Genomic DNA, 15,385 nt, shown 5'->3' on the forward strand with positions numbered 1-15,385 from the left:
TTGCGCGCGCCCACGAGCGCAAGCAGCTCATGACGTCATTTCAGTGTGCAACGCCTTTTAGGAGCGCCTGAGCGCATATTGGGTGGCGCCCGGAGCCTTAGCGCCCAGCGCTATTAGTGACAGTTCGAGGGAGGGCTAACAGGCCCTTCCCAGAGTAGGGGGGCGCTATTTAAAGGGGACAGCTCTACTGCAGAATCTTCTGCCACATGGCCTGCTCATTGCGCTCGCTGCTAGAGAGAGTTGGCGAGCTAATGTGGAGCGGAGCTCTGGGATTTGAACTTTACAGTACTTGATACCTTCAACCCTGTCCGAAGCACTTGCACCACTACACCTAAAAGCCTTTTGACCAACTGGCATCAGAATGGGAGCTTGTTTGGAGGGCGACGGACCTCATCTGCACTCTGTGCAGCAGTCATGACGACCTGCCTTGCCCTGCGGGGAGACGGTGGCCGAACTTGCCTATCCCCCCTGCGTTGCTCCATGCCGCTTGGTCCGGCAACTGGTTCATCCTCAGAGCCACCCCCCCTCCCCTCCAGGGGACTACTATCCCCAGTCTGCAGATGTCTCCGCTCCCCGGATTCTGCAACAGCTGGTCCGGATTCCTCCTGGTCCTCGCCTCCGGTGGCACTGGCACTGGCAGCTTCAGCGCGTTGAGCCCGAGTTGGTGCTGCTTCATCTGAAAGTGGGAGGTGGAAGAGTGGCTTTAGCAAAAGGACAGGTTTGCTGAAAGGCATGCCAGATTGCAGCAAGGCTCTGACATGGCTGCACACTGAGGATGCATGCTGGCGGGGGGACCAAGTGGAAGGCAACAGGTGGAAAAGGTGAGAGTCTTACCCTCGCTGTCGGTAATGGGGTCGGCAGATGCAGTGGTCACTGGACCAGACAAACGTCCTCCAAGTATCTGGTGCACTCTCTCCTCCAGATCCGTGAGAGTGACCACTTGTGCAGGTCCGCCACCGGTTTGACGCTGCTCCTTTCTAATCTGTGCCATCTTGGACTGCAGGGGAAAGAAGGGGAGGTTCTGTTACATGAGGCCTTGAGACCTCATCGCATGCCCCCCATGGTGCAAGAGCCCTTACATAAGGCCTTGAGACATCTGTCCATGTGTGTGGCCAGAAAGGGCCATGGGTGCATAATGACAGATGGCCATTGGCGCATCATTGCAGCAGGGTGCCCGAAGTCAGCTGCAGATGGAGGGAAGCACAAGTTTGGTAAACCATCACTCACCCTAACGATCCGTGTGAGGTCGTTGAATTTCTTCCTGCACTGAACAGGGGTCCTGGTTGCCATGCTGCTGGAATTCACCCTCACAGCAACCTCCCTCCAAGATCGTCGATAAGCCTTCTGATTTGGCCTCTTGCCATTATCCGGATACAGGACCTCTCGATGGTGTTCAACTGCAGCCACCAAGTGGTCCAGAGCCTCAGTGCTGAAGCGCTCTGCTTTCTGCCTAACCTTCTCCATAATGCACAAGTTTCTAACGCCAGGCAAGGGCGAGTGCCGAATCTGAGGCCTTCAGGGCATTGGGTGTTTAAGCTCAGTCTGACTGACCCGCCCCTTTAAGAGCTGGCCAGCGCCTGTAGTCTCGTGCTTTCCCGTAATTGAGTTCAACTGCGCTGCGCCTGTCCGCGTCGATATTGAGTAGCGCCTGACCTTTTGCGCCTTAAGAGCACCGTGCAACGGCTGATTTAGCGCCTCAATCCCCTTTGGGGGCGATGCAACCCAATATCGCGCCAGGCGGCGATAAGTTTCATCTGGCTATAAACTTAGCGCATCGCCAGTTCTAACGCCTCAAGCGAGGCTATACCCAATTTCTAGGCCAATATGTCTTGCAATTCAAACACTGTTAGATTACTGGCTTTAAGAGACATCTTCAAATAAATGTGCCACATCGATTACAGCAGGCCTGGAACATCAGCCTCTCAGCCTTGTCAGTTGGCCAGAACAAGATAGCAAGATCTGGGGTTGTAACATAGAACCCTTGATGCTGTGTACTAAACTAGCAGGGGGGGGCCGGCATTGCCAGGGCAGTTTAGAGGGCGGCGTGGTTGACGGCGGGCCGCAGCCGGTCCCCCGCTGTGTGTCTCGGGCCGAGCGGTTGTGAGGCCCGGCCCGAGTGACCCCAACTCACCTCCCGCTCCGGCGGGCTGACGCAGTCTCGGGCCATGCGGTTGACGGCGGGCCGCGGCCGCTCCCCCGCTGTGTGTGTCGGGCTGAGCGGTTGTGAGGCCCGGCCTGAGTGACCCCAACTCACCTCCAGCTCCGGCGGGCCGACGCAGTCTCGGGCCGCATGGTTGACGGCCGGCCGCTGCCGCTCCCCCGCTCTGTGTGTCGGGCCGCGCGGTTGATGGCCGCCCGGTGCCGCTCCCCCGCTGTGTGTCTCGGGCCGAGCGGTTGTGAGGCCCGGCCCGAGTGACCCCAACTCACCTCCCGCAGTTGAGGAAAAGCAGGGGGAAAAATGGCGGCGAAGTTTCGGGAGGCTGCAGGATTAGGTCCCGCCCGTGACGCACCAATTGGTCAACCATCAGGTCACTGAACTGTAGGATTGGTCAACCATCACGTCACTCAACGCTAATGAGCGGTAGGATTGGTCAACCGCTAATGAGCGGATTTTTGAACGTTTTTTGTATACTGTCCGAACAATGTTTGTCTGACCAAAAAGTAAATACACCTATGCTTTTGATATAACATATGTGTAGGTACGCTCTATAACTTTTGAGTGTATAGCGGACGGACAGACAAACCAACCGCTTTATATCTATATATATAAAAGCGGTACTTCTGTCATTCTGTCTGTCTATCTGTCTGTCATTTCCTGTGCGCCTTACGGGTATGCACTCGAAAGTTACAGGGCGTACCTACGCGTGCGTTACCTCCAAAGAAAGCTTACGCTTCAGAGACGGTTTTAAGCGTATTTACTTTTCGGTCGGACGAAAATTGTTCGCGCCTTATGCAAAAAACCTTCAAAATTAAACTCATTATCTGCTAGCATTGATTGACTGACATCAAGGTTCCACCAATCCTGTTCCATCACGATTGACCAATCCTACAGTACGGTCCCCTGATGGTTGGCCAATCGGTGTGTGTGTGGGCGGGGACTATTCGTTTTCATCTCGGGGAGCTGCCAGCCATTGTTTGACTACCAGCTTCCAGCTCAAATGACTTCACCTTCCAGCTAAAACGACTTTCAAAGTTAGTTTCTCTTTTAAAAATAACATAAGATTTACCAAAAACGTTTTATAAGTACTTTCACTTTCATTTTTCAACCTTTAAAAGGTAGACATACAGGGACACAGAGAGGGCCATAAGCCTCCCACTCGATTTAAAATGTTGCCCAGCACCAGATTCACAAAGGGACACAGACAGGGCCCCAAAAGCCATAAGTAGTTTCACTTTCATTTTTCAACCTTTTAAAAGGTAGACATACAGGGACACACACAGGGCCCTAAAGCCTGCCACTCGATTTAAAATGTTGCCCAGCACCAGATTCACAAAGGGACACAGACAGGGCCCCAAAGCCTGGCACTCGATTTAAACCGCCTGCCCCAAAACAGCCCCAGCAACGCCGGGCTCCCCCAGCTAGTATATAATATACTAGCTGAAGTGCCCGGCGGTGCTGAGGCTTTTTCGAGGGCATGTTGTTGTTGGAAGAGAGAGAGAGAGAGCGACTGGGGGGGGGGGAAGAGAGAGAGAGAGCGCGACTGGGGGGGAAGAGAGAGAGCGACTGGGGGGTAGGAGAGAGAGAGCGACTAGGGGGAAGAGAGAGAGAGACGGGGGGAAGAGAGAGGGCGGGGGGGGGGAAGGGGGAGGGGGAAGGGAGGGAGGGCGGAGGGGAAGGGAGGGGGGAAGGGAGGGCGGGGGGGAAGGGTGGGCGGGGTGGAGGGGGAAGGAGGGGGAGAAGGGAGGGAGGGGGGGAAGGGAGGGCAGGGGGAAGGGAGGGGCGGGGGGAGGGGGGAAGGGAGGGAGGGGGGGAAGGGAGGGGAGGGCGAGGGGGAAGGGAGGGAGGGAGGGGGGAGGGAGGGGAAGGGGGGAGGGAGGGGGGGGAAGGGAGGGCTTGAGGCTGAGAGACGGCCACACCCGGTTGCCGGGGTAACCCTGCCGCGCTGCCCCGCCCCGCACTCCCGAGAGCCCCGCTCTCGAAGCCGCAGCCGCCCTGCCCCGGCCCCGCACTCCCGAGAGCCCCGCTCTCCAAGCCCCAGCCGGCCCGCACTCCCGTTGCCGGGGTAACCCTTCCCGCTCACCAAGGCCGAGATCCGCACTCTCGAGAGCACCGCCCCCCACCCCGCCCGAGCAGAGCGCGGAACAGAGTCTCACCTGCTCCTGCTGCGCGCGCACCCTGACCCTCGTGGCTGACGCCGTTGCCCCGGGTAACGTGACACCGGGGGGGGTGGGGGGCGGGTGAGGAGCTTAGCAGCAGCCCAGTTACCTAGCTCGGGCCTGGCTGGGCAAGAAAGGCCCAGGCTTTCAGGCCTAAGAAAAAAACGGGCAAAGGTAGGAAAAAGAATGTTCAGGTTAGATAAAATATTTACAAATGAGTGATTTATTTTAATAGAATTTAATAAATGCAATTTTATATTGCTGGAAATGTATATTTGAAAAGAAAGACGCAGAAAGCAGGAAAAAGAATGCAAGCAAGATGGCGGCTACTCACCTCGGTTCAGAACGATAAGGCCCGCCCACACACGCACCGATTGGTCGACCGTCAGGTGACCAAAGTGTAGGATTGGTCAATCGTCCCGTCACTCGATCGTAGGAGGGCCCGGCCGCACGCGGCAGCAAGCCGGCGTACGATTGGTCGACCTCGAGGTCACTCTGTCGATAATGAGCGGATAATGAGATGCTAATGAGCAGAATGTTAAGGTTTTTCGGATACCGCGGGCGCGATTTTAGCCCGGCCGAAACGTAAATACGCTTAAAACCGTCTCAGAAGCGTAAGCTTTCTTTGGAGGTAACGCGCGCGTAGGTATGCCCTGTAACTTTCGAGCGCATAGCTGCCCAGACGCGCACCTGCAGACAGACAGAAGGACAGACAGAAGGACCGATTTGTATATATATATAGACTAGCTGAAGTGCCCGGCGGTGCCGAGGCTTTTTCGAGGGCATGTTGTTGTTGGAAGTGAGAGAGAGAGAGCGACTGTGGGGGCGGGGGGAGGAGAGGGAGAGAGAGAGCGCGACTGGGGGGAGAGAGAGAGAGCGACTGGGGGGTAGAGAGAGAGCGACTGGGGGGTAGAGAGAGAGAGACTGGGGGAAGAGAGAGAGCGTGGGTGGGGGGAAGAGGGGGTGGGGGGGGGCGGGGGGGGAAGGGAGGGCGGGGAGGGGGGAGGGCGGGGGAGGGGGGGCGAGGGCAGGGGGGGGAGGGGAGGGGGAGGGCGGGGGAGGGGGGGGCGAGGGCGGGGGGGAAGGGGGGGAGAGGGCGGGGGGGGAGAGAGGGGGGTGCGGGGGAGGGGCGGCGGGGCGGGGGGGGAAAGGGGGGACGGGGGGAGAGAGGGAGGGGGGAAGGGAGGGGAAGGGGAGGGAGGGGAAGGGGGGGAGAGAGGAAGGGAGGGCTTGAGGCTGAGAGACGGCCACGCCCGGTTGCCGGGGGTAACCCTGCCGCGCCGCCCCGCCCCGCACTCTCGAGAGCCCCGCTCTCAAAGCCCCAGCCACCCCCGCCCCGCACTCCCGAGAGCCCCGCTCTCCGAGCCCGCCCCGCGCTCTCCAAGCCCCAGCCGCCCCGCACTCCCGTTGCCAGGGTAACCCTTCCCGCTCACCAAGGCCGAGATCCGCACTCTCGAGAGCCCCGCCCCCCCCCCCCGCCCGAGCCGAGCGCAGAACAGAGTCTCACCTGCTCCTGCTGCGCGCGCACCCTGACCCTCGTGGCTGACACCGTTGCCCCGGGTAACGTGACACCGGGGGTGGGGGGGTGGCGTGAGGAGCTTAGCAGCAGCCCAATTACCTAGCTCGGGCCTGGCTGGGCAAGAAAGGCCCAGGCTTTCAGGTCTAAGAAAAAAACGGGGAAAGGTAGGAAAAAGAATCTTCAGGTTAGATAAAATATTTACAAATGAGTGATTTATTTTAAAACAATTTAATAAATTCAATTTTATTTTGCTGGAAATGTATATTTGAAAAGAAAGACGCAGAAAGCAGGAAAAAGAATGGAAGCAAGATGGCGGCGACTCACCTCGGTTCAGAACGATAAGGCCCGCCCACACAGGCACCGATTGGCCCGGCGGCACATGCCAGCAACCCGGCGTACGATTGGTCGAGCTCGAGGTCACTCTGTCGCTAATGAGCGGATAATGAGATGCTAATGAGCGGAACATTAAGGTTTTTCGGATACCGCGGGCGCGATTTTAGCCCGGCCGAAACGTAAATACGCTTAAAACCGTTTTGGAAAGATAAGCTTTCTTTCGACGTAACGCACGCGTAGGTACGCCCTGTAACTTTCGAGCGCATAGCCGCCCAGACCTGTAACTTTCGAGCGCATAGCCGCCCAGACGCACACGTGCAGACAGACAGAAGGACAGACAGAAGGACGAGTTATATATATAGACTAGCTGAAGTGCCCGGCGGTGCTGAGGCTTTTTAGAGGGCATGTTGTTGTTGGAAGAGAGAGAGAGAGAGCGACTGGGGGGGGGAGAGAGAGAGAGAGAGCGACTGGGGGGGTAGAGAGAGAGCGACTGGGGGGAAGAGAGAGAGCGACTGGGGGAAGAGAGAGAGCGACTGGGGGGAAGAGAGAGAGCGACTGGGGGAAGAGAGAGAGCGACTGGGGGAAGAGAGAGAGCGACTGGGGGAAGAGAGAGAGAGACTGGGGGGAAGAGAGAGAGCACGGGAGGGGGAAGGGGGGGAAGAGAGGGCGGGGGGGAAGGGAGGGCGGGGGGGAGGGGGTGGAAGGGAGGGCGGGGGGGAGGGGGTGGAAGGGAGGGTGGGGGGGGGTGGGGGGGAAGGGAGGGCGGGGGCGAAGGGGAGGGAGGGGCGGGGGGGGGAGCGGCGGAGGGGGGCGGGGGGGCGGGGCGGAGGGGGGGAGGAGGCGGGGAAGGAAGGGAAGAGGGGGGAAGGGATGGGAAGGAGGGGGGGAAGGGAGGGGAAGGGGGGAGGGAGGGAGGAAGGGAGGGCTTGAGGCTGAGAGACGGCCACGCCCGGTTGCCGGGGTAACCCTGCCGCGCCGCCCCGCCCCGCACTCTCGAGAGCCCTGCTCTCGAAGCCCCAGCCGCCCCGCCCCGCACTCCCGAGAGCCCCGCTCTCCGAGCCCGCCCCCGCACTCCCGAGAGCCCCGCTCTCCAAGCCCCAGCCGCCTCGCACTCCCGTTGCCGGGGTAACCCTTCCCGCTCACCAAGGCCGAGATCCGCACTTCTCGAGAGCCCCGCCCCCCCCCGCCCGAGCCGAGCGCGGAACAGATTCTTACCTGCTCCTGCTGCGCACGCACCCTGACCCTCGTGGCTGACGCCGTTGCCCCGGGTAACGTGACACCGGGGGGGGCGGAGCTTAGCAGCTTAGCAGCAGCCCAATTACCTAGCTCGGGCCTGGCTGGGCAAGAAAGGCCCAGGCTTTCAGGCCTAAGAAAAAACGGGGAAAGGTAGGAAAAAGAATCTTCAGGTTAGATAAAATATTTACAAATGAGTGATTTATTTTAAAACAATTTAATAAATTCAATTTTATTTTGCTGGAAATGTATATTTGAAAAGAAAGACGCAGAAAGCAGAAAAAGAATGGAAGCAAGATGGCGGCTACTCACCTCGGTTCAGAACGATAAGGCCCGCCCACACACGCACCGATTGGCCCGGCGGCACACGCCAGCAACCCAGCGTACGATTGGTCGAGCTCGAGGTCACTCTGTCGCTAATGAGTGGATAATGAGATGCTAATGAGCGGAATGTTAAGGTTTTTCGATACCGCGGGCGTGATTTTAGCCCGGCCGAAACGTAAATACGCTTAAAACCGTTTTGGAAAGGTAAGCTTTCTTTCGACGTAACGCACGCGTAGGTACGCCCTGTAACTTTCGAGCGCATAGCCGCCCAGACGCGCACCTGCAGACAGACAGAAGGACAGACAGACAGAAGGGCAGACAGACAGAAGGACAGACAGAAGGACAGACAGAACGACCGATTTATATATATAGATAATATAAATAAATAAAGATATAGATAGATATAGATAGAGATACTGTAATTTCACATGTGCTACCACAGTCTGTCTTTACGGAAGGCAGACTGAAAAGCACTTTAGTGACAGGAGGCACAATTGCAAACCAAGAAACTGACTTGTTTTACATAACTTACATGAATGGACAAAATACACTTTTCACAGTGAGACCCATCAGTTTCTGATCACTCCTCATTCCATGAAAATAATAAAAACCCGAACTATATTGAGATTCTGGGTGAACCCCAATGTAAAGCTAGCTAACCCCAAGTCAAGTTGTTCTGTATTTTTGGTTACAAGCAACGCAGATTCACTCTATCATTCTCATGTTTCTGAAAGGGAGAAAAAAAATTCCCCTTCTGTGTGTTAGATCCGGAGGGTTTGACCCATCTGATTGAAATACCTCCTGTTGTTGGAGCCTAGGAGATCCAATTGTCATTGAATGAGAACTCTCCTTGCTGATGATCTAGCTTACAACTAATTAACTCCAATAGTTTGTTTTGCCATTGTCTCAAAGCTACAGAAACTTGCATAGATAAATTAACACTTCAAACCAAGGACATGACCCTTCTTTCTGTGTCTGCTGGTGAATGTTAAGTCAAAATGCTGCAATTTAATATTATGAGAAGTATTATAAATTGACAATTCGACTCAAGCAATAGCAGTAAAACCCAAAATGCTACAGTAATTCTCACCAACGGTTCCAAGCACCAGTACAGCTACACACACACAGAAGGATGCAGAAAGTCCACTTGAGGAGGTAATAGCAGCTGAGTTGGAGTGCACAGGTGAGGTGAGCAGGAGGTCGTGCCAGAGGAGGAGTAGAAACCTGCTACCCAGATGGCTACATGGATGCTAGGAATGACCCCCTCTGTACTTTGGGAAATTTAACACCACTGTAAAACTGGGTAACTATTGCAATGATCCTGTTGCGATTCAATGTGAAAGAATATGAAAGTGCTGGCCTTGCTCAACAATACATCAGGTGCATGTCTGTTACATTTGAATGCAGCAAGTTGGCAGCAGAGGACACCTATACTAGCCTAGAAGGAGGCAGACACAAAAAATTGAGGGAGGAGGTGACCTTGAGTGCAGTAGGCATGATGTCCCTAGAGTGGAGGTTGGTGGCAGGTCTGCTTGCAGCAGATTGATCAGGTTTGCAACTGTTTCCCTGCTGAACCAGAGCCTCTGGAGACAGTTCCTCTTAGTTATTACTAAGTAGCAGTATCTGGCCCGCAGCTACAGTTGGTGGTATATTGTTGGGTCTAGGCAGTTTGCCTCTGGCACTATCTAATAATCTTGGCATGTCTTCCTTGATCTTCTTTGTCCTCTTGCATGAAATATATGAAAGGGGTATTTTGAAAGCAATCCCTTCATCTTCCAGTAGAATAGCAGGTTAAAAAAAAAGACGGAAAGCCTTTCAAATAATCTTTTCCTAAAAGGCACCAACCTTGCTGGCTATTATTGCCTCTTTTAAGCAGGGGTCCAAACACTGAGAGGGAGCTGAGAAATTGAGGATTCCATCATAATGCCCCCATTTGCATTGCAGTTCACTATCTTACAAAGCTCTCTTGCATTCTGTGCGACAGCAAACAACACTATCGGGATAGCATGAATGGGTGGGGAGCTGGAGAGTTCACATAATCCCTTTTTTGAGCATTGGCTCACACGGTTCCCACTGATTAAAATGTTGCTATTATTTGTGCTGTTATATTTGAAGTACTACATTATCATATCATTTCTAACATTATTTTGTGTGTTTGATGGTGATCTTTAAATATTTGAATGTTACATTTTCAAACATGTGCAATATTTTTGAACTCTTCTGTTTTCTTCTTTCATATTTTGTGTCACCCACTTAGTACAGTAGCAATCTACTTGTTTATGCCTTTCATAAGCTTTTATTTAAAGTGTAGGGGCAGCAATGTTGCTGGTCCAACTTTGATGCCTCATATTTTATAACCAAGTAATATAAGTATATAAATAAAGCTATGCAGTTATGCATGTATAAGGCCTAAATTAATAAAAGCAACACATTAAAGTGTGATTTTTTTTTCACTGTCCATCATATTGTGTAGCACGTCTTGTCAGGGTACGCAGAGTACATGGAAAGGAGACCATCATTTTTGGTTAACAACGAATCAGGGGAATTTATAATGGGAAACCAGGAAATGGCAGACCAACTAAATACATACTTTGGTTCTGTCTTCACAAAGGAGGACACAAATAACCTCCCAGAGATGCCGGGGAACATAGGGTCTGATGAAAGGGAGGAACTGAAAGAAATCAGTATTTGTAGGGAAATGGTGTTAGGAAAATTGATGGGACTGAAGGCCGATAAATCCCCAGGGCCTGATGGTCTACATCCCAGGGTACTTAAGGAAGTGGCCCTAGAGATAGTAGATGCATTGCTGGTCATCTTACAGAACTCGATAGACTCTGGAACAGTACCCATGGATTGGAGGGTAACTAATGTTACCCCACTATTCAAAAAAGGTGGTAGAGAAAAAGCGGGGAATTATAGACCGGTAAGCCTGACATCGGTAGTGGGGAAAATGCTAGAGTCTATTATAAAAGATGTAATAGCAGAGCACTTGGAAAGCAGTGACAGGATCGGACAAAGTCAACATGGATTTACAAAAGGTAAATCATGCTTGACTAATCTACTGGAATTTTTTGAGGATGTAACTGGTAAAATAGATAAGGGAGAACCAGTGGATGTGGTGTATTTGGACTTTCAGAAGGCTTTCGATAAGGTCCCACATAAGAGATTAGCGTGCAAAATTAAGGCACATGGGATTGGGGGCAAGGTATTAACTTGGATAGAGAACTGGTTGGCGGACAGAAAGCAAAGAGTTGGAATAAACGGGTCATTTTCCGAGTGGCAGGCAGTGACTAGTGGGGTACCGCAAGGATCGGTCCTAGGACCCCAGCTGTTCACAATATATATTAATGATCTGGACGAGGGAATTGGATGTAATATCTCCAAATTTGCAGACGACACAAAGCTGGGTGGGAGGGTAAGCTGTGAGGAGGATGTCGTGAAACTCCAGTACAATTTGGACAGGTTGGGTGATTGGGCAGAAACATGGCAAATGCACTATAATGTGGATAAATGTGAGGTTATCCACTTTGGTGGCAAAAACAGGAAGGCAGATTATTATTTGAATGGCAATAGATTGAGAGAAGGGGAAGTGCAAAGAGACCTGGGTGTTATTGTGCACCAGTCGCTGAAGGTAAGCATGCAGGTGCAGCAGGCGGTTAAGAAGGCAAATGGTATGTTGGCCTTCGTAGCAAGAGGGTTCGAGTACAGGAACAAGGATGTCTTGCTACAGTTGTACAGGGCCTTGGTGAGACCGCACCTTGAGTATTGTGTGCAGTTTTGGTCGCCTTACCTGAGGAAGGACGTTCTTGCCATGGAGGGAGTGCAGCGAAGATTCACCAGGCTGATACCTGGGATGGCAGGAATGACGTATGAGGAGAGATTGTGTCGATTGGGCTTATACTCACTGGAGTTTAGAAGATTGAGAGGGGATCTCATCGAAACCTATAAAATTCTGGCAGGTCTGGACAGACTAGATGCAGGAAGGATGTTTCTGATGGCCGGGGAGTCCAGAACCAGGGGTCATAGTCTAAGGATAAGGGGTAAGCCATTTAGGACTGAAATGAGGAGGAATTTCTTCACCCAGAGAGTGGTGAACCTGTGGAATTCTCTGCCACAGAGGGCAGTGGAGGCCAGTTCATTAAGTATATTCAAGAAAGAGTTGGATATATTTCTTGAGGCTAAAGGGATCAAGGGATATGGGGAGAAGGCAGGGACCGGGTACTGAAATTGGATGATCAGCCATGATCTCATTGAATGGCGGAGCAGGCTCGAAGGGCCGAATGGCCTACTCCTGCTCCTATCTTCTATGAATCTTCTATGAATCTATGAATAGTATGGACATCTGATACCAGGGGTGCAAAAGAACATATATTCTGTACCTTCTTGAAATACAAATATGCAGTTTATTGGGCCATAACTTTCCCAAATTGAAGAAGTATAAAGTACTTCTGCTATATTGCACAGGATTTGAATAAATTAAATGACATAACTTAAACAATGAGTTACAGTTTCATGAAGTGTAAGATTTTTTGGGAGAAGAATCGTCTGGTTACTGTGTGAAATAAAATTGTAAATATGATCTTTTTGAATGTGTGTATGAAGTTGCTACACGTAATGACCAGAGTAATTATTCCTTCTTTGCAGCTGTTTAAAGCTAAATGGACATTGTAGAGTTCATAATATTTGATAACTGTATTTTTATAATAACGACACTGGATGATAGCTTATAGAAGTTTACAAAATGATATATCTTCATCATTGCACTTTTACATTTTAGAATTTCCTATTACTGCTAATAAATCAATAAATTTGGCAGATTGCAATTTCTTGGCGAACACTTGCAGTGTAGACATTAGTATTATAGTTATGGAAAACTGGCATAGCGTTTATGACCATAACAAATTTAATAAAAAGTCACTGTGTCCAGCTGCGAGATTCAGCTATAAAATTGCTTGAAGTAAAATCAATACTCTAAATGTGAAATACATATTTAGAAAAAAGCATAAAAGTATACCATGTGAACATCTGTGAAAATGGACAGTATAGTAATTTATATGGGTTTTAAAGGGTAGACCCATACAAAAATTAAAAAGTAAAAAAGTGAATAAAACTCGATGGTAATAAAAGGTTAATGCTTCCAGTTGTGAAAGCTCACTTAAACAATTTTAGCAAACCTTTTTTTTTAAATGTAGAGAGCATAAAAGTAAATATGGTGGCCCTGAAATTCCTGGGTTTCCAGCTGTACCATCCAGCACTGACCCTGCTGGAGTTTTTCAGGTTCAGTGGGAGAGTACCCCATTTGCATAGGGCAGGTGGGTGTAAGCACCGCTTAGAGTGCATCTCTTGTACCCAGTTGCCCATGCTTGCTGGAAGCACCGGCATCCGCCCACCTGCAGGGGTTTTCCCAGGACAACCAACTCGAACCCAGCCATTATATCTTTGGCCCACTGAGCAAGGCGGGGGGGGGGGGGTAAATCTAAAAAATTTGTTTTTAAAATTGGGAGATCTTCAGGGGCCATGAGCATTTGCCTGGTCTGGACCCCACCAATAGCGCTCACATACAACATTGTGGAGGCCAATATCCCTCCACTCATTTAGCATAGCCTCCGCACAAATGCCTGTGGAATGGCCCTGTCCCCTGTTTGTCATTTTCCTTGGAAAAGGGCAGATAGAGGTTCCACCCTTTGTATTTCAATAAAGAGACTCCCGAAAATGGCAGAGACCCAGCATAACTAGATCTGCACTGTTTCCTTGGGGATTCTGCTGGCCTCCAGCCAGAGTTATGTTGGTAGACCAGCAGAACCCTCATGGAATTTCAGGATCAGTGTTTGTTATTAGCAACACAGAAATGCACTTGTATGTCATTTAGATATATCCAAAATCCATTTGTTGGCAAGATTTCAATAGGTTCTGGATTCTTCCTTTCACTTTATACTGGTGCTGACTCATGCTGGAATACAGTTCCACAAGCTGATACCTCATCAAAATGGCCTTGATTCATGTGTAAACCTTGACTGAGTTTTGGCTTTGTGACAATGGACCATTACAGTGAAGCCTGATCCTGTCCTTAACTGATGACTACACATGCACAATCAATAGTGAAAACCGTGGATGATTTTCCCCTTCCCTAACCCAATTCTAGCACATCTTCTACTGCCCAGCCAAGATGAGCTAATTTAGCGCAGTACACAGATTGAGCCTGGGACCTTCACTAATCTATATGGTTCAGCTACTCACAAGATAAACTCACTCAGTTGTCTAATCTATTTTAATACAAATCACCATAATTTAATTCAACATGTGTACATCACTGGAAGAAAATAGGAAAAACTAATTTGGATTCACTGGATAATGTGCATTCATATACAAATTAAATGACTTAAATGAACAGTAAAGTCCAATTCAGAGCAAAGTTTTAAATGAAATAAGAACAAGTCCTGGCCTGACTTGACTTTCAATGCAACACAGTTAAAGATATAGTCATGTTATAAAAATCTATGACATTTAATTAATATTAAACACTAATAATCATGTAAACATCAGCTTCTTATTTTAATAATGCAGTTTTATAAGTATGCACGTTTTAGCATAGTTATATCTCCTTATACTAAATTCAGATATAGGACACGTTTTTCAGGCCTTAATAACTTGCATCTAAAAACATTTGTATTCATTTAATTAAAAAATGTATATGATGTGTTTCCTATTTTCACAAAGCATAACATTGTTGCATATTCCACAGCTTTATGTTACATTTTTTGTATATTGTAATGACTAACACAAACACAAAATGTATTTAGAAAATATTTTACAAAACTTTACAAAATCTCTGCATTACAGGTTACTCAGTTATAGGAAATCTCTCAAGTAAGTAGTTGCAAATTTTTCTGTGGTTTTTGTTCATAGTTTGATCAAATCTGATCTGTGATTTCTTTTCCATTTTCTGTCAGATTAAAAGCCAAGCTTCCAACCAGAGTATAAATCATAAAAGCATGACCAATTGCATGGTAATTGGAGAAGGGCTTTTTGTCTCCCTCTGGAGTGAACCTTACATGTCTGTGTTTCAGCTTTGGAAGCAATACGGGCTTATTTAAATTCCTTGGAGTGCAGGAAACATGTCATTATTAGAATGAAGATACTTTGATTACATACTTATTTTTTCCCCAAATCCCAAGAAAGAGGTACAAAAAATCCTCAGTGTTACATCCACATACTGTATTAGTAAACATCTCTCCAATCAAATCACCTACTATTTGAATATTAACTTATCAGACATAGTTATGCCTATTTCTAAAGAAGTACAAGGACTTAACTGTAGACATTGTTTGAGTACAATCTATCAGCAGAATGACCTATACATAGGTGGCAAATTCTGAACAAAACTGATACGAATTACAAATTCATAATTTTTTTGATTCAATCTGTCCCACAGGCCTATTAACAAGAAATCATTCCTGCAGCATGTAGAAGACCTGTGTGTTAACAACAACCTGAAGTTTCAAGAAGAATTTTCGGTATGTCTCCAACAGTTGTCACAACACACCAAGAATTTAGCAGCTTCACATGTCACAATTCATGTCTAGTTTAGTGCATGTGAGACCAGTGAGAACCCTGGCCTTGATAATCAATACCTAATTACCAGGTTTAATGTTTATATAG

General features: G+C 49.5%; 1 protein-coding gene and 1 long non-coding RNA gene across 7 annotated transcripts in view; one reads left to right on the top strand and one right to left on the bottom strand.

Moving 5' to 3' along the window:
* Positions 1 to 15,385, bottom strand: part of LOC147106289 (uncharacterized) — a 313,882-nt gene that overhangs the window by 240,742 nt on the left and 57,755 nt on the right. The window lies entirely within an intron of this gene.
* ptprq (protein tyrosine phosphatase receptor type Q) overlaps positions 1 to 15,385 on the top strand; it is a 278,107-nt gene that overhangs the window by 240,662 nt on the left and 22,060 nt on the right. Inside the window, 1 exon segment of the mRNA XM_086009276.1 lies at positions 15,159 to 15,240. Coding sequence (XP_085865402.1) covers positions 15,159 to 15,240 — 82 coding nt within the window.

The sequence above is a fragment of the Somniosus microcephalus genome, chromosome 16 (genome assembly GCF_052327205.1).
Source record: "Somniosus microcephalus isolate GS21.2 chromosome 16, FLI_Smic_1.0, whole genome shotgun sequence".
Taxonomy (NCBI): Eukaryota; Metazoa; Chordata; class Chondrichthyes; order Squaliformes; family Somniosidae; genus Somniosus; species Somniosus microcephalus.